This window comes from Canis lupus, chromosome 8 (genome assembly GCF_003254725.2).
Source record: "Canis lupus dingo isolate Sandy chromosome 8, ASM325472v2, whole genome shotgun sequence".
Taxonomy (NCBI): Eukaryota; Metazoa; Chordata; class Mammalia; order Carnivora; family Canidae; genus Canis; species Canis lupus.
The window spans coordinates 71,060,770-71,088,674 of record NC_064250.1 but is presented as its reverse complement, the minus strand read 5'-3'; the positions used below and the strand labels follow the sequence as shown (position 1 = coordinate 71,088,674).

The 27,905-nt window shown below is 43.5% G+C and overlaps 1 protein-coding gene across 3 annotated transcripts in view; it reads left to right on the top strand.

Moving 5' to 3' along the window:
• The first annotated feature begins 3,054 nt into the window (after window positions 1–3,054).
• The window catches only part of CDC42BPB (CDC42 binding protein kinase beta), a 106,180-nt gene continuing 81,329 nt past the window's right edge, over window positions 3,055–27,905 (top strand). For all 3 annotated transcript variants that reach the window (XR_004817822.2, XM_025443953.3, XM_025443952.3), the window contains exon 1: window positions 3,055–3,366. Coding sequence is in view for 2 of the 3 variants with exons in the window: in XM_025443953.3 (XP_025299738.3) it covers window positions 3,192–3,366 (175 nt within the window). In the remaining variant the exon portion in view is untranslated. The remainder of the gene's footprint in view (window positions 3,367–27,905) is intronic.

Sequence of the window (27,905 nt, the reverse complement as noted above, 5' to 3'; positions counted from 1 at the left end):
AAGTGACATATTGCTCAGGAGAGGGAGCAGCAGGAGCCTGTGAATATCCTTGGGGTGTAAGGGGGTCAGCTCACACTCTGCCAGACCAGAGGGGAGACTGTAGCCTCCTTCCTACCTGGTAGTAGCCCCAGGTGGGGTGGAAGCAGGGCCAGACTAGCAGAGGCTCAGGAAGGAGCAATGAAGGAGCCAAGTACAGCCTGTCCCCGGTGCTTATCTCATGCCCCCCGAGCTGGGTGCTAGGGGGAGGTGTTAAATCAAGTTCCAAGGTGTCACTCTGCAGGCCTGGGCATTCTGATTTCTGAACCAAGACACTTCAGCTTGAATTACTGTAAGCTGTGCATTCTAGAGCATTGGGCATAATGCTCTGCTGCCCAGACCAGAAGCCCACTGGAGCCCAAGTAGGAGTTTATTGTAAGGATACCACTATGGATTGAACGTTTGTGTCTCCAAAACTCATATGCTGACATTCTAACTCCCAATGTGATATATTAGGAGGTGGGGCCTTAGGGAGGCGATTAGGTCCTGAGGGTTGAGCAGCATTACCTGTAGAATGGCAAAGAACGACCTCTTTCCACCACATGAGAATGCAGCAAGACAGCCCTCTATAAACAGGATTAGGGCACTCCACTCAGAGCATGACTGTGCTGGCACCCTGATCTTGGACTTCTAGCCTCCAGAACAATGAGAAATAAATTTGTTTATAAGCCACTCTGTCTATAGAGTTTTGTTATAGCAGCCTGAGTGATTAAGACATAACAGAGGAGGGGATCCCTGGGTGGCTCAGTGGTTTAGCACCTTCCTTCGGCCCAGGGCATGATCCTGGAGTCCCAGGATCGAGTCCCACATTGGGCTCCCTGCACGGAGCCTCCTTCTCCCTCTGCCTGTGTCTCTGCCTCTCTCTCTGTCATGAATGAATAAATAAATAAAATCTTAAAAAAAAGACATACAGAGGAACATCATGGGTGCCTGAAGAGACTGGGATTTCCTGGTCTGGGGGACCCAAGACCACTCAATCTATCTGCTATTCAGAGTCCCTAATTTCTGAAATAGTAATGCACACCAGCTACCAACATGTAAACATTTACTAGGAGCCAGGCACTGTTTAAATTGATCAGTGGGTGCTCCCTCATCTAGTCCTTTCAGAAACTCACTGAAATACAGAGTAGGGCTTACAGTTATTCTCTCTTTACCCCTAAGGCTGAGACACAGAAAGATTAAAAGAGTAGTGGGCAAGACCCGTCAGTACCTATGGTGCCAAGTACTGAGGGAAGACTATAGGGTAAACTGGGACCTGACTCAGCACAGGGAGTTAGGTAAGGCTGCCCCGAAGGGCAACGCTCTAACAACTCTGGGTTGAACAGACAAAATGAAGGTGGTCAGGGAGGGGCAGCCAAGGTGGTCTTGGCAAGTGCTAAGGCAGAGGCAGGAGGGAGCAGAAACAGTTGAGGGGCAGCAAGAACATCACTGAGACTTGAGTAAGATCAGGGCTGCAGGGTGGAGTGGGGCCTGCGGGGCCTGCTGGGTCTGGTCCAAGTGGGGGCACTGCGGGAAGTGGGCATTGCAAAATTCCAACTGGGACGAAGAACGAGGACCATCCCAGGCAAATTCCGGCACCTCCTCACCCTACTCAAAAGCCAAGATAAAAGAACTAGGCCTTTATCCTAAAACAAGTGAGAAATCTCAGGTTTTGAGCCAGGTGGGCTGCTCAGTGCCACCTCTTCTCTTTTAAAGCTGAGGCATCCTACATACAAAGTGCACAAACATTCAGAGTTCAGCTTGATTAAAATACAGATGTAGAGATCCGTGTTGCAGACGGGTCTGGTCAACATACACAATGTTCCTAGGGGAGTAGTTTGAAGAACGCTGCTTACACGCACTCCTGCAAAGCTACCACCTGATAAAATGATACAACACTTGCAGCAGCCAGGGAGCCCGTCTTCCACCGTCTACCTGCTCTGCCCCCGCCCCTCCCCGGGGTCAGGCTTCCCACGGCCCTGCACCCTCCCTCCCAGCTCCCAGCCACCCCCGTGGGCTCAGTGACACCCACGAGGTGCGGGCGGGCCCTGCTCTCCGAGGGTCTGTTTGGGTGAGGGTGCTCTCCATCCTCCCCCCGCCCCCCATAAACCAACAATCTCCCTGAAGCAGTGGGATCTCCAGGCAGACCCGGCCTGGACACAGCCTACCAAAGGCCCACCCACAGCGGAACCTGAAGAAGCCGCGGGGGTGGGGGGGCACCTCGAATTCACGAGGGGCCGGGCGGCCCGTGGGTCGCCGCTCTGCAGCGGGCTGCGCCCAGTCGGCCTCCGCTTCCCAAGGCTGCTACGAGCTCGGACGCGCCCTGCGTTTAGGCCAGCGCGTCACGCCGCCGAAGCCCCCCACCGCGAGCCGCCGCGGGTCCCTCGGGCTCCCCCGCGGGTGCGCGTGCGCCCACGCGGGGCCCGCACCCCCGGGGCTTGTCCGCGCAGCGCGGGCGCACGCCGCCCGGGCGTCCTTTGCGCAGGCGCGGGCGCGCAATCTCGGCGGCGCACTGGCCGCGCGCTCGCCCCGCCCCCTTCTCCTGGCCTTCCCAGCATCCCGGACGCCCTACGGCAAGCGGCGAGGTCCCGTCCCGCCGGGAGCCGGGAGCCGGGAGCCGGGAGCGCAGGGGGCGGGGCGCCGCGCTGAGGTCAGCGCGACGGCGGCCGGCCCCGCCGTGGTTGGCTGCGCCCGCGCTGGCCGCGCCCTGGTTGGCTGCGGGCCGCGGGGCTGGGCCGCCGGGTCGGGGCTGGGGTCGGGGCTCGGGCGCCGGCCGGGCTTGCGCTGCGCTCGGCTCCGCGCCGCTCCAGGTCCGCGGCGGGCGGTGAAGGCGGGGAGGGCGCGGCCGCGGGCGGGGCTGAAGGGCGCGCGGCGGGCGGCGGCGCGAGGCGAGGCGAGGCGAGGCGAGGGCGGGCTGCGCCGGGCGGGGCGGGCGGCGGCGCCGAGGGGAGGAGACCGGCCCATGGACCCGCGGGGCCCGGCGCCCCAGACGCTGCGCCGCCGGGACCGAGCCCAAGATGTCGGCCTAGGCCGGGGCGCGACGACGCGGACGGGGCGGCGACGAGGCGCCGCAGCTGCTGGGGCTCGCGGCCGCCGGGCCCCCGAGGGCTCGCCCTGACGGCCTGGCCGAGCGGGCGGCGAGAGTCCGGCGCGTTGGGAGCGGGCCGCGCGGCACCATGTCGGCCAAGGTGCGGCTCAAGAAGCTGGAGCAGCTGCTCCTGGACGGGCCCTGGCGCAACGAGAGCGCCCTGAGCGTGGAGACGCTGCTCGACGTGCTCGTCTGCCTGTACACCGAGTGCAGCCACTCGGCCCTGCGGCGCGACAAGTATGTGGCCGAGTTCCTCGAGTGGGGTAAGTGCGCGCGGCCCGCCTGCCCCCCGGCCCCCGGCCCTCCGCCCTCGGCCCTCGGCCCTCTCCCCGGCCCGCTCTCCGCCTTCCGCGCCTCCTGCCTCGCCGGCACCCCACACCGCCGCCCCCTCCCCTCCCCGCCCCTCCCCGCCCCTCCGCGCCCCGCCGGGCCGCTCCTCGCGCCCTCGTCCCTTGGAGGCTCGGGGTCCCTCCCTGCCCTCCTCCTTGGCCCTGGCGCATCCGCGCTCGGCCGGCCCGCCCCCTCATCCTGCCCCTGGGAGCCACATCCTCCGTTCCCACCCCCACTCGCTCCCCGCCGCCGGCCAGCGCCCGGGCCGCTTCCTAGATCCACCCTCCGAGTCTGGATATCATTTCCTGCAGCACTCCCCGGGAAATCCGCCCCCACCCCCGCCCCGGCTCTGGGGTCCAGAGTCAGCGTCGAGCCCCCCCCCCCCCACGCCCCCGCACACGCCTTGCTGGCGGGTGGAGGCAGCCGCGTGCGATTTTTACATCCGCGTGTCCACCTCCCCGTGGGGCCCCCCCATCTGCGTGTGCGTTTCCGGGGAGCCCAGTTCTATCGGCCCTTCCTAGGTGACAGCCTGCTCCATCCCGTTAATGTCCAGGGCTTGAACACCCTTTACCGTAGCAGCTCCAAGGGAGTTTTCAGGTTAACAGCCTTATTTTGCAAGAGCAGATCGATTCTTTTCATTGTAATCGCACTAGACTTGGAATACGTTTGGGGGCAGCTGGAACTGACAGTATACAGGAATCGTTGAAAAACTTCGTTCATCTGATCTTTGCATGCCTTCCCTAGTTTGTCCAAGGATCCGTAGCGCTGTAATCATTGATCAGCCAACCTATTTTGCTTTATTAGGACAAAAGTTTGATTAAGCCATTTTATGATCCTTAGAGTCTCGAAGACGCTACAGGTGCAAAGTGAAAGCCTTTCGCTTCATCTCTAACTAACATGGGCATCCTGTCAAGATCCTCAGGCTCACCTGTAAGGACCTAGTAGGCACATGGAGTCTTCTGTTCAGGCCAAACCTATCCTTGAGTCACTTGCGTCATTGGGCTGGGACTGTGCAGTTTGAACCAGTAATTTCTGCTCTTTGGGGCTGATAAAGGTGATATTTACAATGAAGAAACAAATGTATTCTGAAGTGAGGCCTCTTACTCTGCCAAAATGGTAACTGGAATTTGAGGATTTGTTTACTAATTAAAATTTAAGTTGAGGTATTCTTTACAGGGTTTGTTTTTGCTTTTTAGCGAAATGATGTTTTGTGAGAACCGCAGTAGAAAGGAGTCCCAGAGCCCCAGGACAGCCCCATCATGCTTTATTTCAATGGAGACCACTGCTCTTGGCTATATATAAACAATATCAGTAAAACGAGTGTTCACTTTCTGGGATCTTTTATCAGTGATGTGATTTTCAGCCAAATAACTCATTTTCATAGTTGCTTTGAAAATGAGGTCTTTGGTGCTTGTTGCATCTGAACCTTCTGAATATTGTATTTGCCTCTTCTTAGCAGTTGCTGTCGAAATCCAGACAGTTCCACAATCAGGTTCAACTTGGTGCACGCTATGTGCGTGCATAGCAGTGTGATGGAAAGGTGAAGTGGAGGGAGGGTTGTTGGAGTGGCGAGGTGTGCTCCAACTGGCTGGCCTCTGGGGTGAAGTCAGAGCTGGACACCTTGTACATGGGTGGTTCTTATGTAGCCCCTTAACCACCCGACCGGACCAGCCACGCTGTGAACTGGCTGGCTTCACTGGAGCCAGCTCTTCTCAGCATGTGCGGAGTTCTTATTGTATGAGATTTGACCTTTCCAAATTGAAACAGAAGCTGTGTGCTATAATTTAGAAATACTTTTGAAATTGTATTCTGTTTTTTTGAAAATTATCACAGATGAATTACATTGGCCTAACAATTCAATATGCATAGACATGTAAACCTTAAATTGCAGGGAAGAAAAATGGATCAAGATTTAAAGTGGCATTTTAATGAAATATTAATGCTACTTCTAAATACTACTAATAAAATATGAAGTAGTATTTAATGTATACCATTATAACTCTGCAAGGGGTGTGTTACTAATGAAGATATGTGTACAGTCATTATTTATTATTACTTAGAATGGCTACATGTTACAACCAGAAGGTGAAGAGTGGTCTGTCAAGTGGAATTGTGGAGCATTGTCAGGTGCCCTGACTTCCATGTGGAATTACTTCTGCTCTGGAAAAGAAGATACAAGCTATCAGCCTAGGGGTTGCTGAATTTTGGATTCACACTCTGCATGGTGTTTGAAACCTCCAAAATGTGGAGTTCTGTCTTACAGAGGGCCAACTTCTCCCCACTTTCCATTAGACACTAGGTGTCTAATGACAATTAGGTAGAAATCTTGAAGCTTGATGGAGAAATATAACCTATTCGGTTCAGATTTTGAGACTTACTGAGGAATCTTTGAGACAATTTGGAAAGTATAGGTAATAAAGTTTTTAAGTTTTTTTTTTACTTTTTAAAATTTATTATAACAACATGATAATTAATTTTAAAATTATTTTCAGAGGTAGAATTTCGTGATTCAGCAGTTGCATATAATACCCAGTACTCATCACATCATATGACCTTCATGCCCATCACCCTCTTACCCCTTCCCTCTACTCCCTACCCTTCCAGCAACCCTCAGTTTGTTTCCTATGATTGAGACTCTCATGGTTTGCCTCCTTCTTTGTTGCCTTCATCTTATTTGTCCCTCCCTTCCCCTGTGTTCATCTACTTTGGTTCTTAAATTCCACATATGAGTTAAATCATATGGTATTTGTCTTTCTCTGAAGTTTTATTTTAACTTCAGTTTTTTAGAGAGAGTATGCAGGGTGGGTGTGGGTGGAGAGGGAGAGAGAACCTCAAGCAAAGCTCCACATCCAGTGTGGACCCCAACAGGGGCTCGATCTCACGACCCTGAGATCATGACATGAGCTGAAATCAAGAGTCAGATGCTTAACTGACTGGACCTCCCAGGCTCCCCAAGCTCCCCAAATTTTTAAGTTTTAAAAGAAGACTTTCTGGCTCTTAATTCCTTATTGCCACAGTGGTTTCATGGGACAAGAGTCATCATAGCCTTCACTGTAGGTCTTTAATTTTCCCTTGGTTATGTTTATAGTTTCATTAGTTTCCTCTGTGAGATCTTGGACTTTAATTAAAAGTTGAAAATACCCTGTTTTGCATCTGTTTCCTTAAGCTGTATTTTAATGCAAATTTGATCCTATTTGAAGTAGAACATATGAAGCACTTTGAAATTTCTACAATAGAAACAAATACAAGTAAATGAGATGAATTTGCTATCTCTGTGTTACATAAAAATACTTCTCATGTGTTAAATATCTTTTTTCATGGCTTAAATATAATGGCTTGTATTAAAGTTGGATGTAGCTGTTGTTTGAAGTCCTAGCCTATTGGCATTGGGTAGACCACAGTGGCTCTGTGCTCTGGCCCCTGCATGGCCTGCAGACCAGGTGGGAAGCTTAGAGCTTGCAGCTGGTGTAGGCTCGCCTTGTGGGATGTGGACCCCAGTGTGGGTTTCCCAATTTGCAGACAAGGGCACCTTCCTTTACCTTGCCACTGTACTACTTCTATAAGGAACGGAATTAATTCTCTCTAGCCCTCTTTACTCTTCTCCTTTGTGATTTTTCTTGTGAATGCAGCAGTACCACATTCATCCATGTGAATTCCTGTAGCGGTTAGCAGGGAGATCCTCAGCCCCAAGGCATGAGTGGGATGAATCTACCCAATGTAATATGTTGGGGCTTAACTGGTGGTGTTTAACATCTCAAGATACATTTTGTCCTTAATGGGTCCTCCAGATAGAATGTTTATGTAACACGGGAATGCCTTCAACAGGTATTTTGAATAACACCTAAATTTGAGAGTAATATGGGGAATGAATAATAAAAGTTAAGTTAATGTAATTTAGACTTGTAAGTAGCTCTTCAGAATGCATGGTGATAATGACTACATGGCATGTGATGGGACGGTTGAAACCACTAAACCTTAACAAGCCAGCCTTACCTTTTCTCTCCTAAAACCTCGTCTATTGACAATTGGGTTTTGAAGTGAACATCAGAGTCACTTCGTGTGTGACACACTTAGTGTGTTAAATCTCGATTTTAAATAACTAGAGTTGGAATTGGAGTGAATTGTCCTCAGATGAGATACCACTGTGTGAGCCACTTGAGAAGGTTTATGATGTGCAGCAGATTACTCTCCAGGCACGCTACTCATGTGCGCCTGAGGTAAAATAATCAAAATATGACAGGATTGATAGAGGTGCCTCCTCTTGCCTTTGCCCTGCCTCTTGTTGCAGAGCCTTGTGCCCTTAGAAATCTCCTGTCTGTGCTGACGTCTGTGATGCTGGATAAACACATGAGCAAACAGGACTGTTAATTCCAAACTATATTAAGTACGGTGAAACTATTGAGTGCTTTTCTTGGTAAAGAGACAAAAAGTATTTTTTTGAGACTAATAAAGTAGGAGGATCTTTCTGGAAGGAACCAAATAAGAGATTTTTTTTTTTTTTTTTTTTTTTTACCATTTTTCTTTAATCAAAAAGGAGATAAAATTAAGGGAGATTTTAAAGGAGTTCTTGAGAAAACCCATGAAAACCCTGTAATCACATCACCCTAACTGGTCCCCATTAAGATAACACCTTTTAGTCCCTGTCCCAAGTTTAAGTTTGGTTCTTAGCTTCTTAGAATGATCCAGAATGACAGTGTATTAGGGTTACCTTAAATTTGTGTGAAAAGCTCACACAAATGTTCTTTTACTAAGGAAAACAGATGAGAGGAAAAGAACACTTTCCTTAGATTTAAAATCAGAAGTGTTTTGACAATCTGAACTACCTGCATGCATATGGACTTAAAAATATACCAGAGGCAACTATATATATATATTTTAAGATTTTATTATTTGAGAGAGTGAGAGAGCACAAGCAGGGGGAGCAGCAAAGGGAGAGGGAGAAGCAGACTCCCCGCTGAGCAGGGAGCCTGACGCAGGGCTCGATCCCAGGACCCTGGGAACATGACCTGAGTGAGCCAAAGGCAGATGCTCAACCAACCCAGGTGCCTCCAGAGGCAACTATTTTTTAAAGACAAATAGATACTAACTATGAAATAAAGGTCATACTTTACACTATCTGTGTTGTACATTAGGTTTTTGGTCATTTTCATTGGTAGGTAACTGGCAACAAAATTGGTTTTAGATTAAAACTTTGCAAAAAGGGTCAGTTATATAATAGAACCTTGGGTTTTGCTGTCTTTGGGAAAGAATTAGAAATTTAGAGAGAAATTTGAATTGGATCGTATGTCAGTCCTGTTCTGTCCTTTTATTAGAGCTACTTTGGAGACATAATGGAATTTGAAGGTGCCTCCTAATGTTACTGGGGTGGCATTGATTTCTCTAGCCTCCACAATCACAGAGGCATAGGTTGGACCACTGTTAGGAATTGGAGCGGCCACGTGCTCTGCCCTCCTACCCCATCCCTGCTCTCCCTTGGGGAAACTGGGCTCGGGACATTTTCCTGATCATTTTGGAATCAGCAGCCTTTTAGGGGGTCAGCCTGGGACTACCTGGCAGGTGCTAGCTTTGAAATATCTGTTTCACTGTAGCCTTTTCCTTCCATTCCCATCATCGCTGGCCTAGCTGAAGCTCTCAAGCTGGCAGACCTGAATGAATGCTTTTCTCACTTTAAGATTTAAATGCCTCTGCCAGTCACCCTTAAACACTGCTGTTCTTTTTATCTCTCTCTCTTTCAAATACTTTATATTCTATTGCCTTTAATAAATCAGGTCAAACTGACCTAAAAGACCCATGTCATCTTAGTTTTAGGAGTTGAAATTAACCACACTTCTTCCCATATCCTGTGATTTTTCTCAAGTAATATCTTACCTTTATTAAAATAATGCATCTACTTGATAACTGAGTTTCTTTTTTTAAAGATTTTATTTATTTATTCATGAGAGACACATAATGAGAGAGAGAGAGACAGAGGGAGAAGCAGGCTCCATGCAGGGAGCCCGACGAGGGACTCAGTCCCGGGACTCCAGGAGCTGAAGGCAGGCGCTAAACTGCTGAGCCACACAGGCATCCCGATAACTCTGAGTTTTAACTTTCATAAGCAGCCACATCTAACCCCTCTGTTTCTTTTGATAATCATCTGTCTCAGGATCGCATTCAGCTGCCAGTAACAGAACCAACTAATAGCAACTTACCCAAAATCAGGGTGATTTCTGTCACGTGGAATTGGGATGTGGGCAGGGCAGGGCTCGTAAACAGCTCATTCCAAGAAGTCTTCAGGGACCTGGGCCCTTTCCTGCTCAGTCCAGCATCTTGATGGTGGCTGTCCCCGCTGCATTCCAGGCAGCAGGGTGAAGGTGTTGTATTACCGTGGAAGAAGGGAAGAATCTGGGATGTTGTGGTTATTTTAGCACTTCTTGACTCGAATTCCATGTTTCTATAAAGCAGTATGTAGTACTGCTGATTTCTGATTTTTCTGCTTTAGACTTTATCTGTTGACTTCGTCCTGTGGAAGAGAAGGTTATAGAAAGTTATAGAATCTTCTCTGCGCACCTGTACGCTCTCTCCCTTTTTCCAAATATGGTTATATAATAAGTTTTGTTTATATTGGTAGTGTTTCTGTTATCAGTAGGTAAATATCTTAAGCCACATAGGATGCAGTTAGTTCTTGTCTTTATTGAGATAGGGAATTATTTCTGTGTTTATTAGAATGAGTTATGTTTCTTCCCTCTAGCTTGGATGCCAGCGTACAGTGCTAAGTACAGTTCCAGGGTTGTAGCTAGAACAGGTCAGCACTGTAATGTGCCTTGCCACACACACTGCCCAGCTTGTCAGCTTCCACGCCTTGAAGCCTTTTGTTTTCCTATTTCCATTGAAGCTATTTGTGCTCTAGATCTAGTGCTTAGCAGTATTCCTAGAATATCTCTCCATTCCTTGTGGGAATTTTTTTAGTGTTTCTCTGTTGAATTCCCCTTTCTGGATTTCATGTCTTTCTCCTTTTGGTAGTGTATCTTCTAGTGGCTTCCTGAAAAAGGGTTCATTGGAGATAAATCTTGAGTGACAGTCTGCCTGGGTCCTGAATTATAGGTTAGAAGTAATTTTTCCTCAGAAGTTTGACAGCATTATTCCATTACTGTCCACTTTCCATTGTTGGTAATGAGCAGTCGGACAAGACTTTGTGTGACTTGTCTTCCCTGGGAACTCTCAGGGTCTTCTGTCTACCTCCAGCATTCTTTGGCAGGTTTTTCTGTTGGGGACACTGGGTCCTTCAGTTCTGGAACTTTTTTTTTTTTAAGATTTTTATTTATTCATGAGAGACAGAGACAGAGAGGCAGAGACACAGGCAGACGGAGAAGCAGGCTCCATGCAGGGAGCCCGATGTGGGACTCGATCCTAGGACCCTGGGATCATGCCCTGAGAAAAGGCAGACACCCAACCGCTGAGCCACCCAGGCATCCCTCTGGAACCTTTCCATATTGTCTCTTATCTCTTCCCTGGTTTCTCCATTGTAGCCTTATTGATCTCCTATTCTTCAGATGTTGGACCTTCTGGAGTGTTCTGCTAATTTCCTTTTCCTACTTTTTCTTATTCTTTATCTGCTTCTTCTGACTTTTCTGGAAGAAGTCCTCAACTGTGTCTTCTGGTCCTTACATTGCATTATTATTTCTGCTGTTACATCTTTCATTACTAGGTGTTTTTATTCTCAGCATTCATTTTTATAACATATTGGTTTCATGAAGACAATATACTTTTTTTTTTAAAGATTTTATTTATTTATTCATGATAGTCACACAGAGAGAGAGAGAGAGAGAGAGAGAGAGAGAGAGAGGCAGAGACACAGGCAGAGGGAGAAGCAGGCTCCACGCAGGGAGCCCGACGTGGGACTCGATCCCGGGTCTCCAGGATCGCGCCCTGGGCCAAAGGCAGGCGCCAAACCGCTGCGCCACCCAGGGATCCCGACAATATACTTTTTTAAAAAAAGATTTTATTTGAAAGAGAATGAACGTGCACACAAGCTGAGGGGAGGGGCAGAGGGAGAAGCAAACTCTCTGCTGAGCAGGGAGCCCCATGTGGGGCTCGATCTCAGGACCCCAAGATCACCGCCGACTGAACCACCCAAGCACCCTGGCAATGCACTTTTTCTTTTTTTTTTTAAGGTTTATTTACTTATGATAGACATAGAGAGAAAGAGGCAGAGACACAGGAGGAGGGAGAAGCAGGCTCCATGCCAGGAGCCTGACGTGGGACTTGATCCCAGGACTCCAGGATTGTGCCCTGGGCCAAAGGCAGGCGCCAAACTGCTGAGCCACCCAGGGATTCCCCCCCCCTTTTTTTTAAACCAGCAATGCACTTTATAAGAGATTATTTTTAATTGATTTATGTGTACACATTTATGTTATGTAGACATTTTCTTTTATTTCCTGTGTCATCGCTCTTCTGAGTCCTTGTTCTCCTCTTTCTTGCTTGGGTCTTTGTTATCAGAAGCTTTTCTCCAAGTACCTGCTGATTATTGGCTGTCTCTCCATAATTGTGAGTGGGCTGATTGGACACTCCCCATGTGCATGGACAAACTTTTGAGTGTTGAGTCTCACCATTAGGAAATAGGATGGGGACTTGCCAATTTGAGGAGCAAAGTAATTCTTTCTTTGGGGCTATCAGTTTCCCCAGAGAGGGGTTTCTGGTGTCCTGCCTGGGCAATGGGGAGTAGCATGGGATATGCTGGCTTTTTAGGAAGGTCGGATAAGGTAGAAAGTTGGTGGTGGGTGGGGACAGAAGAATTTCTAGGGTGTAGCTGCTGCTTTTATAGATTTGAAGCCCCATTTAGACCCTCCGAGATTCTGAGATCTCTGTACTTCTGATCATTCCCAAGCCGCCTTACCCCTACCTCACACACATTAACTTTTGGTTTTCTAGCTTTGCTAAATTAGTCATCACTTGTCGATTGTCTTTTCCCACTGTGCACAATTATGCTAACATTTCTAGGCTGCTGTCATCTCCTGTTGAATACTCATTCAACAAGTATTTTTTAAGGACTTGAAAAGTACTAGGCACTGCAGTGGTGAACAAAATCCCTGTTCTCCTGGGATTCATGGTATCCTTGAGGCTGTGTCCCTTGGTAATCATAAGCTATCATATTTTAGTAGGGTTTCCAGATGGTGTAAAGCTAAGGCAGGTGTTCTGAAAGGTACCCTAGTTTTCATCGCTATGTGAAGTCAGAGGGAATAGTTTCTATTTTCTTTGACTTGGATGTATTGGCATTTCTATTCCTATGCTTACTCATTTATTAGAAAGCTTCCCCCATAAGTAGAAGGAAGATGTGGGAATAAGGGAGGGCAAGTTTTTCTCTAGAAACTGCATCCCAGTGGGAGGGAGGAGAGAAAGAGGGGCAAAGGATGTGAAGAAAGGGGAATTACAGGATGGGTGCACTGAAAACAGGACAAGGGGTTCCTGGAAAGTACTTCTTCAGATGGCTGGGGAGTGGCTACTCTAGGGTGGATACAGGGATGAAGCAGGGAGGGACCTCTGGAGACCCACAGTGTGGACATGTTTGCAGTCGGGTGTTGGTGACCTAGGGACCATGTGCATAAGCTTTGATCTTTCTTGAACTGATGTGGAGCTGATTCTGTTTAAGCTCTTAGTATGTAGGAAGGTATCACCAACTATTTATTTGAGGCAGAGAGAGGAGCGTACTTGTGCCTGTGAGTCACAAGATGGGCAGAGGGGTGGAGGGAGAAACAGACTCCCCGCTGAGTAGGACCCCCGAGATCATAACCTGAGCCTGAGCTGAAGGCAGATTCTTTTTTTCTTTCCTTTCCTTTCCTTTCCTTTCCTTTCCTTTCCTTTCCTTTCCTTTCCTTTCCTTTCCTTTCCTTTCCTTTCCTCTTTCCTCTTTCCTCTTTCCTCTTTCCTCTTTCCTCTTTCCTCTTTCCTCTTTCCTCATTTCTCTTTTCTCTTTTCTCTTTTCTTTTTTTTAAGATTTTATTTATTCTTGAGAGACACAGAGAGAGAGAGAGAGAGAGAGAGAGAGACATAGGCACAGGGAAAGCAACCTCCCTCCATGATAGAGTCCCGATGCAAGACTCTATCAGATCCGGAACTGTGGGACCACACCTTGAGCCGAAGGCAGACGCTCAACCACTGAGCCACCCAGGAGCCCCAGGTATCACCAATTTAGAATTGAGAGCAGCAGAAGAAATGTTCTTGCCACTTATAATTTTCCAAAAACAAAAAACAATTACTTTTTTAAAAAGATTATTTATTTTCTTGAGAGAGAGCATGAGTGAGTATAGAGGGAGAGGGAGAAACAGACCACCACGGAGTCCGATGGGGGGGCTCGATCCCAGGACCCTGAGATCATGACCTGAGCCAAAGGGAGATGCTCAACCAACTGAGCCACCCAGGTACCAAATAAATAAATTAAATCCAAAGGTAAATAGACCTCCCTTACCATGACACCCAAATTACATTTTAAGGCTGTTGCTCTGTTGTACTTTACCTTTTTCATGTGACAGAACTGAACTGAAATCATAGAATTTCTCTCATTTTGTTTAAAAAAATTAAAATCAAGGAGCTAAATTTATTTTATTTTTTTCTAATTTTTATTTATTTATGATAGTCACAGAGAGAGAGAGAGAGAGAGAGAGAGAGAGAGGCAGAGACATAGGCAGAGGGAGAAGCAGGCTCCATGCACCGGAAGCCCGACGTGGGATTCAATCCCAGGTCTCCAGGATCGCGCCCTGGGCCAAAGGCAGGCGCCAAACCGCTGCGCCACCCAGGGATCCCTAAATTTATTTTTTTAACTTATATACTATTTCTAATTGGAAATAGTATTTTAAATTTATTTTTTAGTTTAATTTTTTTTTTTTTTTTAAAGTAGACTCCACACCCAGTGTGGGGCTTGAACTCATGATCCCAAGATCAAGAGTCACATGCTCTGTGCATTGAGCCAGCCACACACACCCCGGAAATAGCATTTTTATTCTTCACTATTGAGAAGATGTTGATTTCATAATAAATGGGTATTCAGCAATCCTTTAAAAATGATTGTGCAGCTCTGCCACAGATGGACTTGCTTGTTTTTTAACTGCAAGTATTTGAGATCAGATTGTCAAAAAGTCTTTTAAGTGGATTAACAAGTCACCCTTCTGATGTACCTTTAAAATTAATCTGGGAAAATGTCAATAAAACCCGGTTTTTGGATATGTGGAATATATTGTTTTGCAGCAAATTGGGAAGTTACTGTGAGTGTTTTATTCCCAATTTCACCAGTTAATTAAGATGTCAGGGATGGCGTTTATATTAGACTGTATCAGGACAAGAAATGTTTATGAAAACATCAGTATTATGGTTTTATGTAAGCAAAGTGATAAGCCTGGATATATTTCTTTCTACAAATATATAATTATTTTTTTAAAAAGCAAGGTAAGCGTTTATGAAGTTTGATAATCCTTGTGAAATAATATGTGAAGAGGATTACTGGAACAAAAGCTGATGTCTATCAGCAACGTGAGAGAAACTTAAATTGCACAGCTGATTTAAGTTCATTTTAGTGGGAAAGAAAGCTTTCTCTGGCATTTGCAGTTACTAGCTGGTTTATTTACTTTTTTTTTCTTTTTTTGATAACGCAGTTATTGAGATATAATTCACATACAATTTACCTGTTCAAATTACAATTCAGTAGCTTTACTATGTTCATAGAGTTATGCAACCATCTGTACCATTGAATCACAAACATTTTCATCACCTCTGAAAGAAACCCTGTACCCTTTAGCTGTCACCCCCCAGCTCCCTGCTTTCCCTCTAAGCAACCACTGATCTCACCTCATTTTGTATTTGCCTATTTTGGACCTTTCATGGAGTCTTATAATATGTGGTCTTTTGTGACTGGGTCTTTTTCATTTAGCATAATGTTTTCAAGGATATCTTGTATTTCATCCCTTTCAGTTCCAAATAACATTCCATTACATAGACAGTCCACATTGTTCATCAGTTGATGAACATTTGGGTTGTTTCTACCTTTCGGCTATTATGAAGAATGCTTCTGTGAACATTAATGTACCAGTTTTTGAGTGGACATATGTTTTCATTTCTCTTGGCTGTATACCCGGGAGTAGAATGCTGGGTCATTCAGTAACTTTATGCTTAGCATTTTGGGAAACTGCTAGGTGGTTTTCCATAGCAGGTGTATCAGTATACATTTCCACCAGCAGCATATAAGACTTCCAATTTCTCCATATCCTCACCAACACTTGTTATTGTCTCATATTCTAGTCTTAGTGGGTGTCTCATTTTAGTTTTGATTTACTTTTCTCTAAAAGTTAACAGTGTTAAGCATCCTTTCTTGTGTTTATTGACCATTTGAATATCTTCTTTGGAGAAATGTCTGTTCTTTTGCCCATTTTAAATTTGTGTTGTCTTTCTGTTGTTGAGTTGTAAGAGTTCTTTATATATCCTGGATATTAAACCTTTACCAAATGTATGATATGCAAATTTATTTTTTAGTTTAATTTTTTTTTAAATAGACTCCACACCCAATGTGGGGCTTGAACTTATGATCCCAAGATCAAATATACTATACAGTATATTTGCATATTTTCTTCTATACTGTGGATTTTTATTTCATATTCTTGATACTTCAAAGCACAAAAGTTTTTAATTTTGATGAAGTTTAATTTAACTTTTGTTGATTTTGGTGTCATATTTAAGAATCTGTTGCCAAGTCCAAGGTCACAAAGATTTATATCGGTGTTTTCTTCTAAGGGTTTTATAGTTTCAGATCTTACATGTAGGACTTTGATCCACTTGAGTCAGTTTTTGTGTATAGTAGGAGATGGGGAACCACATCCTCTTTTTTCTTTCTCTTGCATGTGGATATCCTGTTGTCCCAGTACCATTAGTTGAAGAGACTGTTCTTTCCCCCATTAAATAGTCTTGCATCCTTGTCAAAATCAGTTGATTAATGTATGGGTTTAATTTCTGGGCTCTCAGTTGTGTTCTATTGGTATTTATGCCTATCCTTATGTCAGTACCAACACTATCTTGGTTACTGTTGCTTTGTAATAAGTTTTGAATTCAAGAAGTGTGAGTTGTCCAACTTTGTTCTTTTTCAAGATTGTTTTGGCTATTTTGAGTTCCTTGAATTTCCATATGAATTTTAGGATCAGCTTGCCAATTTCTTTAAAGAAGCCATCTGGGATTCTGATAGGGATTGCATCAAATCTGTAGATGAACTTGGGGAGTATTGGTGTTTTAACAACATTAAGTCTTCTGTCTATGAATATAATATCTTTCCATTTATTTAGATCTTTTAAGTTTTTTCAAAAATATTTTGTAGTTTTCAGAGTTTAACGTGTCTCTTTTTATTGTGATAAAATACATATAAAACTTGCCATTTTAACTTTATAAGTGTTTATTCGGTTATATTACATTTACAAAACAGTATAAAATTTTCAATTATTTTGTTAAATTATTCCTAAGGTTTTAAAATTTCTATAGTAAATGGAGTTTTCTTAATTTTAGTTTTAGGTTGTTCATTGCAAATGTATACAAATAATTGTTTTTTATTTATTTTTTTAATTTTTTTAAGGAAATAATTTTTTTTTTTTTTAAGGTTTATTTATTTATTTATTTATGATAGAGAGAGAGAGAGGCAGAGACACAGGCAGAGGGAGAAGCAGGCTCCATGCCAGGAGCCCAACACGGGACTCGATCCTGAGACTCCAGGATCGCTCCCTGGGCCAAAGGCAGGCGCCATACCGCTGAGCCACCCAGGGATCCCCGGAAATAATTGTTTTTTAATATTGATCTTGTATTCTGCAAAATTACTGAACTCATTTATTAGTTCTCATAGTTTTTAGTGGCTTCTTTAGGATTTTTATATATAAGATCATGTCACCTGTGAATAGAGGTAGTTTGCTTTTTCCTTTCCAGGCCGGATGTTCTTTCTTTGTAACCTAATTACCCTGGCTAGAACCTCCAGCACAGTGTAGGATAGAAGCAGCAGGAGTACACATCCTTGTCTTATTCCTGATCTTAGGTACAAAGCATCTAAGTCTTTCACTATTAAGTGTACTTTTAGTTGTGAGTTTTCATTGATGCTCTTTATGAGGTTGAGGAAGTTTACTTCTATTCCTAGTTTGTTGAGTGTTTTATCATAAAAGGATGTTGAGTTTTGTTAACTTTTTCTGGATCCATTGAGATAATCACGTTTTTGTTTTTAATTCTGTTGAAAATATGCATTACATTAATCAATTATATTTTTTCAAATATTTATTTATTTATTTATCATTCATTCATTCATTCATTCAGAGAGAGCGAGAGAGAGGCAGAGACACAGGCAGAGGGAGAAGCAGGCTCCATGCAGGAAGTCCAACATGAGATTTGATCCCGGGTCTCCAGGATCACACCCCGGGCCACAGGCGGCACTAAACCCGCTGCGCCACCGGGGCTGCCCATACATTAATTGATTATTATATGTTGAACCAGCCTTATATCCTGGGATAAACCCCACTTTGTCATGTGTACAGTTCTTTTTCTATGGTTTGGATTTGGTTTGCTAGTACTTTGTTGTGGATTTTTACATTGATATTCATAAGAGATACTGGTTTGTAGTTTTTTCTTTCCTGGAGTGTCTTGGTTTTGGCATCAGGGTGATACTGGCCTTACAGAATGAGTTAGGAGGTGTTCTTTCTCTCTTCCATTTTTTTTTTTTTTTTTTTTGAGAGTTTGTGAAAATTTTGTGTTCTTTTAATGTTTGATTTTGGGGCCCCTTGTGGCTCAGTTGGTTAAGTGTCTGCCTTTGGCTCAGGTCATGATCCCAGGGTCCTAGGATTGAGCTCTGTAACAGGCTCCCTGCCCAGTGGGAAGTCTGCTTCTCTTTGCCCTCTTGCCCCTCTCCTCCTCCCTCTTTCCTTGCTCACGTACTGTCTCTCTCAAATAAATAAAATCTTTAAAAAAAATCGAATAAAATTAAAATGTTTGATTTTGAGGAACTGCCAGATTCCCAGTTCACCTGGGAAGCTCTCTGGGTTTTTCTTTTTCTTTCTTTTTAAAAAATATTTTATTTATTTATTCATGAGAGACACAGAGAGAGGCAGAGACACAGGCAGGGAGCCCGATATGGGACTTGATTCCCAGACCTCGGACTCCGGGATCACACCTTGAGCCAAAGGCGGACATTTATCCGCTGAGCCACCCAGGCGTCCCCTTCTTTGGGTTTTTCTTTGTGGTTAGTTTTTTGATTACTAATTCAACCTCTGTGCTTATTGTACATCTATTCACATTTTCTCTTTCTTCTTTAGTCAGTTTGTTCGTTTTTATCTTTTTAGGAATTTGCCCATTTCCTCTAGATTAATTTGTTGGCATAGAGTCTGTTCATAGTATTTCTTAATCTGTAAGATCTGTAGGGGGATGTCTCTCCTCTTTCACTTCACTTTTAGCAATTTGAGTCTCCTCTTTTTTTCTTCCAGCCAACCTTAAAAATGGTTACAATGTCCAGGTTTACGTTTTGCCACAGTGAAAAAGTAACTACAAGTAAAAGTAATTGAGATCCATCTATTCTGTTGACTGTAACTGCTGTTCATTTTTTCTGCTTACTGTACAGTATTGTACTGTATTCGTTTATCACCATTTGTGTATTTATGCTGGATGGACTTCTGGGGTGGCCACTTTTTGGGCTGTTAATGAAGAGTTCTACTGTAAATTGCTTTGGTTTTTAAATTCTCCAGAGAAAGTTTCTTTGACTGCAGTTCATCTACCATGTCATTGGTCAGTTTTTCTTTAAAAACTTCTTTCCAGACCTTTCTTTTCTTTCTTTTCTTTCTTTTTTCTTTCTTATCTTATTTATTCATGAGAGACACACACAGAGAGGCAGAGACACAGGCAGAGGGAGAAGCAGGCTCCGTGCAGGGAGCCCGATGTGTGGGACTTGATCCCGGGACTCAGATCATGCCCTGAGCCAAAGGTAGAGACACTCAACCGCTGAGCCACCCAGGTGTCCCTTTCCAAACATTTCTTGAGTTACTCTCCCATAACTTAGGATTCTGTAATAGTTTGTGGAGGATGGTTATGGATGGTCCAAGTTACAGTTCTCTGTGATTTAGGATTGCCCCTTGTACCAAGTATTAAAAATATAAGAACATAAATCACAAAACTTACATTAGGCCTTTGTTATTTTTATTTTAGTTTTAAAGTTATAAAAATAACATGTGTTTATGATTGAATAAATTGAAACCGTGCAGAAGGGTATGCCATAGAAAGTAAAAGTCTTTTTCCCCCTAATTGTATATAACTTTTTATTTCTTTAATTTTTAGAGCATATTCTAGACTCCCCATTAAAATTGAGTATTGATTTGAAAAGCTTTTTAATATTGAAATATATTTCTGTTCATAATTTTAAAATTTTCCTGAGTTAATGTTGAAATATTATTTCGTGTATCAATAGGGCTGTGATTTTTGCCTTTGATAGACTATTAACTTTTTGTATGTATATTAATTATGTATATAATAGGATGAAGCACACTTAGCCATTGAGTTTTTTCTCTGCACAGTTGAGCCTTTTGTGTTCATGTTTTGTTTATTACTTTTTAATTTATATTCTGGGGGGGATTTTGTAGTTAGTGGACTTATATATAAAATAATTACTTTAAAAATAATTACTTTGGGATCCCTGGGTGGCGCAGCGGTTTGGCGCCTGCCTTTGGCCCAGGGCGCGATCCTGGAGACCTGGGATCGAATCCCACATCGGGCTCCCGGTGCTTGGAGCCTGCTTCTCCCTCTGCCTGTGTCTCTGCCTCTCTCTTTCTCTCCGTGTGACTATCATGAATAAATAAATTTAAAAAAAGAAAAAAAAAATTAAAAAATAAAAAAAATAAAAAAAAATAAAAATAATTACTTTAATTCCCTTTTATCTGACATCATTTTCACTGAAGAGGTAATTAAGAGGCACCTGGGTGGCTCAGTCGGTTAAGTGTCCAATTCTTGGTTTCAGCTCAGATCATGATCTTAGGGTTCTGAGACTGACCCCTGCTTCAGGCTCCGTGATTAGCATGGAGTCAGCTTGAGATTCTGTCTCTGTCTCTTCCTCCAACTCTCTTGCGACTGTGCACTATCTCTCTCTAAATAAAATCTTTTAAATTAAGAAAAGTTAGAATGGTCAGGGTTATGTTGTCAAAACTTAGAGCATTTATGTTGTTTTCTGTGATTATAATTAAGTCTTCGTTGTTTTGTCTAAGTTGATTGTAAGAATTGGAAACTAATACATAGCATTTATTTTTATTTTTTTATTTTTTAAATTTATTTATTTATGATAGTCACAGAGAGAGAGAGAGAGGCAGAGACACAGGCAGAGGGAGAAGCAGGCTCCATGCAAGGAGCCCGATGTGGGACTCGATCCTGGTTCTCCAGGATTGCACCCTGGGCCAAAGGCAGGCGCTAAACCGCTGCGCCACCCAGGGATCCCAATACATAGCATTTATAATATAGGCAGACCTTGTTTTATTGTACTTTATTGTGCTCCACAGATAGTGCATAGTGCATTTTTTACAAATCGAAGGTCTGTTGCAGTCCTGCACCACGCATGGATTTTTCTTACAGCACCATTTTTCTTACAGCATTTGCTCACTTTGTGTCTTTGTCACATTTTGCTAATTCTTGCAGTATTTCAAACTTTTTCATTATTATTATATTTGAGTTACTGCAATCTCATGATAAAACTTGAAAGAATGAGGAGCTTCTTAGGGGTGAGCAAAAAACATACATTCTTGAGATGGAAACTACTTCTGGTCCAGATGCTGTGAAGATTGTTGGGAAATAACAAAAGACCTAGATTGTCATGTGAACTGAGTTGATGAAGCAGCAGCAGCAGGGTTTGAGAGGACTGACCCTCATTTTGAAAGACGTTCTCCTGTGGGTAAAAAATGCTATCGAGCAGCATCACCTGCTGCAGAGAAATTGTTCATGAAGGAAAGAGCCCATCAGTGCGGCAAACATACTTGTCTTGTTTTAAGAAATTGTCCGGGCACCCCCGCCTCCAGCATCACCAACCAGTGGGCAGCCAGCACCGCGGGGACCCCACCCTCCTCCAGCAAAGAGATATGACTAGCTGAGAGCTCAGATGATGGTGAGCATTTTTAGCAATGAGAGTTTTTTTTTTTTTTTTTTTTAAGATTTTATTTATTTGAGAGAAAGTGAGAGAGAACACAAGCAAGTGGAGGGGCAGAGGGAGAGGATTCAGGGAGGGAGGCACACTCTGTGCTAAGCAGGGAGCCAGATGTGGGCCTCTGATTCCAGGACCCTGGAATCATGACCTGAGCCAAAGGCAGATGCTTTAGCTGACTGAGCCACCCAGGTACCCCACAATGAAGTATTTTTTAATTAAAGTATGAAATTGACTTTTTAGATACAATGCTATTGTACATGCAATAGACAACAGTATAGTATAAACATAACTTTTGCATGCACTGGGAAACCAGAAAGTTCATTTGACTCGCTTTTTTGTGATACTCAATTTATTTTGGTGATCTGGAACCAAACTTGCAATGTCTCCAAGGTACACCTGTAATTATGGTTATGTAACTTTTATTCACTCTGAAACCGGGCTGCATGACTGGACCCAGAGAGAATGTGCCTATCTTGCACCTTGAGCAGGAGAATCACCCAGATTTCAGCACTGAAGAGTTCCCTGTACTTTCTTTCTAACTTCCTTTGCTGTTTCTGGGTCATACTCAGCTGCCACTGTTTCTTATCTTCACAGCACTCTTCATTGGATTCTCTTTTTTTGGTGATTTGCTAGAGTCTTTTCTGGGGAGGAGAGGATAAATATGTTACATAAATACATATATATGTGTATGTGTCTATAACATTTTCCCCCATACAGAGATCAAGAGTGGTAATCTTTCCAGGGTGTTGAATGTCTTAAGATGCCTCATTGTCCCCTCATTTTATTAATAGTTTGCTTGACTAAGTATGGACTTCAAGGTTCACAGTGTCTCCCTCTTGAAGAAGATTCTGCTTTGTGATCATGATGAGGTGGTGGTTGGCCACAATTTCCTCTCTTTTTGAGGATATTAATTAGAATGTTTTTACGTTTTCTTTTCCAATTTATCTGTTTCTTTTGGGATCAGTTCTTTGTTCACCTTGGAACTTTTTTTCCAGTGATTCTGGATTCAAATGCAGGTAGTCCTTGGATAGCTGCTTGTCCTGGATTATTTAGGAAATTTCCCTAAAAATAATATAGAATTACTAGTTCATATTGAATGGTGATTTTTTTTAAGTACTGCCAGATTTTATATTTTTTCTTCTTCAGTAGCATTTTCATCACAATTGGTTTGTAATATAAATAAAACTCCATTTACTACTAAGACTAAAAACTTTAAAATATCTGCCGTTCTCAGTAAATATCATTTCATACCACCACTCATATCTGTTTTCTTATGGTTTATTTTTTCCCTGCCATAGTAATTCTTGTTGATTGTATTGCAAATTTAATGTTGCTTAAAATACTACATTTATTATCTGAGAAAAATATTTTCCAGTAATGAACTTTAAATATTTTTAAAAGTAAAGATTAGTTTAGAGACATACAACTTTTTAAATTTTTCACAAAGTGTTCCCCAGCACCACAGTTGAAAGGGAGTCTTTGGGTAAATATTGAGCAATAGGAGTATCTCAATAGGCCTTTTGAAAGCAGAGTCCAAAGTACTGCTGTACGAGTATTAATCAGGTTCAGGATATATATCTATTATACTGAATACTGAAACCATTAGTCACATCAGCTCTGCAGAATTTGTACAGAATTTTTACCAGCTCATAAAACTGTTTTATGACCACAAGGAATGCCAGCAATAAAACAAACGAAGTCATAACAAATAAACTGGGCATGTAGCTGGTTTTCATGTCCGGATATGCTTCCAGTGAGGAAAACTCCTGTGTTGTTTGCAGTAAGAGCTGGTAGTGATTAGGAGTCAATTATTCTGGTTTGAGTGTGTGTACGCGGAGACTAATTTTTCAGAACTGTCTAGCCTAGCATCCCATGGTAAGCCTTCAAGTGTCCTCTATTTAGATGTCATGAGACAGCAGGTGACCCCTCCCACCCCCTCAAAAGATGTCATTCCTTTTTTGGAGTGGCTTGAATTTTTCATGTTTGGATAATCTTCATTTTCATAAATATTGTTAATAAAAGTGGTAGCAGTTGGAAGTATTTCCTACTACAAATTTAGATCTCTTTTATTATAGGAAATGTCAAACATTAAAAAGTAGGGAGTGGAATGATGAACCCCTATTTCTATCACCCAGCTTCAACTGTTGTCAGATCGTGCTCAGTCTGCTACATTTTTATCCACCCCTTCCTGCAAAAAGGATTCTTTTGAGGCAAATCCAAGACATTCGTGGTCTCATTTGAAATATTTCAGTATATACTTTAAGAAGACAAGGGCTTTCTTTAAAAACATAACCATTGTGACATTAGGACATTGAAAAGCCAATATAGCAAGTTTCTCAGTGTTGTCAAATATTCAGTCAGGGTTTAAATTTCCTCTTTTTGTTGGTATTTTCAGTCAGTTTTCTAGGAATCCAAACAAAGTCTGCATGTGGCATTTGGATGGTGCACCTCCTAAATCTCTTAACCTCCAGGCTCACCCCCTGCCTGCCCCACCCCCCTCCCCAGCCTTCAGTTCTTTCTTTGAAGGACCCAGGCCCTTTGCCCCATCCTGTTCACACCATTTTAACTTCTTTTTAGTGTTTTCCAGACTGGACAAATACGGCTGGTGACAAATCATTATTATACTGTGTGTCTAGTATATTTTGTGGGAAATAGAGTTATTTGGGGGTTATCAGTTGTAAAAAATGAGATGTTTCTTTATTTGAAATGTTTTAGGGTGTGTGTGTGTGTGTGTGTGTGTGTTTACTGTTGTGAGGTATGTTTTTCATTAGAGGCTAACTTGGTTTAAGATCCCAAGTGTGGGCTGGGTGTTGTTGGGTTGGTGGTTAATGTTCTGAGTAGGGATGCGGGGGGCGCATCATTTCTTACCTCCCTTCTCCTGAGCGTGGCTGTGGGGACCCCCCCCCCCCCGCAGCCCACACGTCTGATTCACCGCCCCCATGGTTTCCCTGAGGACATCTTAATGAACACTGTGAACATTCAAAGAGTTGATTAATGTTTAGCTAAAAACCCTTTTCTTTCCCCATACTTTACATTGGCTTGTTCAACTTTTTCCTATCAGTTTCTTAGAACTCTTTATATTAGGGAAGTTAACCCCTTTTTCATATATTTTTCTTTGCCTTTTGTCAGCACTTGTTGGTATTTTGTTCTAAGTTTATGACTACAAGTTGAAGTGTAGGGTGCTGAGGCCTGAGCTCTCAAGTGTTGTCCTCCTTTCTAGCTGGATGTCCTCCCTCTTCCTGTGCTGAGTATCCCCTCACTTCCTGTGCTGGATGTCCTCCCCCCTTCTTGTGCTAGATGTCTCTCCCTCCCCTTTCCTGTGCTGCATGTTCCCCCCACTCCCTCCATCTTGGATGGTGGATGGAGTAGTCTCTATCACCAGCAACCGACAGCCACAGAGACAGAAAATGTTATGTGGCCTGGGATTGCGAAGCAGGGCCTTTGGCTTTTGTTGTGTCTGGCTGTATGAGAAGTCACAGGAGTATGAGGCCTCCCTCCATCACTAGGTTGGCAGGTGTCGTTGAGGGGGCGGGGTGGGGGAGTGAGGTCCAAGGGTGTAGGGAGAAGCCAGAGGTTCAGCCTGGGTGACTGAGGGCAGTGCATGGGAATCGTGCAGGACACGTGTGAGGAGGCCTCTGTAGATATGGTGGGGGTGTGTGGCTGGAGAGAGTGAGGAGTCTGAACCATCATTTTAATTAAGCCTTTTGGTTCTGGAATCGAACTTAAGAACAGTTAGGTCATCCTTGTCCATGTCTGTGAGTGATGCTGTGCTCTCGTACTTCCAGCTCTTCCTTTGTTTCTTTAACCCAGCTCTGAATGCTTGGGGCAGGGTGGACAGTCCTGCCAGGGAGGCCAGGGCAAGGCTGTGCTTTTGAAGGCTTAGGGAAAGAAGGTAGGGGCCGCTGTGAGCAATAGGTCAGAGAGCTGAGGATGGCTGTGTGTAAATATTTAGTCACTCAGAAGCACCAGAGATTCTGGAAAAGTGTGATTTTGTGTGTGTGTGTGTGAGAGAGAGAGAGAGAGAGAGAGACAGAGAGAGAGAGAGAGATCAAATGTTGTAAAATAATTCATTTTTACTGAAGGACTGGTTTTAAGGAAAATGCAGTTTTGACAGATCTTTTAGCATGCAAATGCAGACTGCACAAAGTAGATGTCCTTTTTTGAAGTGTTAAACATTTGCCAACCTTCCAATAAAATTTTATTGATTTACAAAAAGCTCTTGTTACTAGCTATCTTTAGTGTGTCTCATTTCTAGCCAGCTAGGGAGAAGAGGACCAGCTTGCCAATAGCTAGATGAAACCAGAGTAATACTTTAAAAAGTCTTATTAGATAAAAGTGGCTTCCTTAATCCCTATTTGTTAATTTATTTTGGAAACAGTGAGTTAAAGATAGTAAGATAAAGATGTTTTGGGCGCATCTACCCTTTTCTCTCCTAAGTGTCTTGATTATTTTCCTGTTTTTTTTTTTCTTTAATGCTGTCATTTTTATATTACCAAGCACAGTGGTTTATTTTCTTATTTAAAAATGGACCTCAGAAATGCATAGGTTCAGTTGGATAATATGACGTACCATTTAATGTGGATGGTGGACAAATTGTTGATGTTGAATAGATTAGCATTTCAAATGAGTGAAGCTGTTTTATCACATCTTTTTTTTTTTTTTTTTTTTAAGATTTTGTTTGTTTATTCATGAGAGACACACAGAGACACAGGTAGAGGGAGAAGTAGGTTCCCTGCAGGGAGCCTGATGTAGGTGGGACTTGATCCCAGGATCCAGAATCCAGACCTGAGCCAAAGGCAGACGCTCAACCACTGAGCCACCCAAGTGCCCCTGTTTTTATCACATCTAAAATATTATTGCTCCTTAAACAATTTTTATAAACCTCCTTTTAGGAAAAAGAAAACTAGATTCTTACACATTTAGAAGCCTCTTGATAAGGCACTGCCTCCACCTTAGCCCTGTTGGCCCAGCACATCCAGAAAAAGGAGCCTCTTTGAGAGTAAAGTGGGAGACAGCTGGTGGAGGTGGCAGCTGGCCCTCCTATTAGGGGGTGAGGCCAGGCAGAGAAGCTGGCTGTGGCTACTTTCTCCTTTTTGGGCAGAAAGTGAGTGTATCAGTCTGAGGGCAGCCTGTTTGGTGGGTTCTTTCCTGTGGTTCAGGAGCAGTAGCCTTAAAGTCTACCACCTACTGCAAGGGCTGCCCAGTTAAATCTTCCTTTCCTGCTTGTTTTCACTTCTGGCCACTGGAGCCTGCAGTCTAGCATTCCTTTGTAGCCTCAGGTGTCTGGCATAAAACTAGGTTCTAGAAGATTCATACAGTTTTTGTAGAAGCTGTTTTATTCCTTCTAGAGATGTGTATTCCTCATGCAGAAGCATAGAACTAGTCACTAAATAAAGTAAAAGCTGGAATGGATTTTAGATAAAAGAAGCATTACCCCTAAAAAGGTTTACTTTTAACCTTTGTTTTCTTTCACACCATAGTATTCCTAGTGTATTGACTATCCAGTTCAGAGAAGTTGCTAGATTGGACTCAGATCCTTGAATATTTTGCTCTGGGTAATTATTATTCTAAACATTGGTGAAAATGGTTTTTATATGGAAGGTTTAAGTAGGACTCTGTGGATCTCAGGATGTGTGCTAGAATTTTTTCATATCCCCAGCATTAATTTGTTTTTGTATTATTTTCCAGTTGAGTAAATTTAAATAACACTGCTTTTAAACAAGAATTCCATGTACTTCTATTCCGAGTAAAGAGGATGCTCCTTATGTAAAGGTCATGAGCATGCAATATAATGAAGGGTTTGGATGACTTTGAAAGAGCCATGAGGTTGGGAGGGGAGTGTAGGGGAGCTTTTACTTAATGAGTATCCTTGGGACCAGGCAGGAAGTGGCCCTTTGCTAGGTGCTGGGGAAAGAAGGGAATGACACAAATGGCGAGAGGACTGGAGCAGACAGTGCGGTAGTGGTGATTTCTGGCTCACAGCGACAAGGAAGTCTTGTGGGAAGGCTTGTGTCCCAGGGAAGGGCCAGAGATGTGGGGTGAGGGACCAGGTGCTCTGTGCACCAGCTGAGCACAGGCCAACACCAGAGCCTGCTGGCCCTGCAGACAGGTGTATGCCCCTGTGACTCTATTTCTGTGAGAAGAAAAATCAGGGTGAAGAGGGGAGTGGTGAGTCTTCCTGTGCCAAGCAGGTGATCACAACTCGATTCTCATGGCTCCATGTATTGGTAACAGTGAGCATTGTGCTTGCTCATGGTTTATGTCCACAGTCTCACTTAACCCTCCCAGTAACCCTCAATCCGAGTTATCCCTAACTTA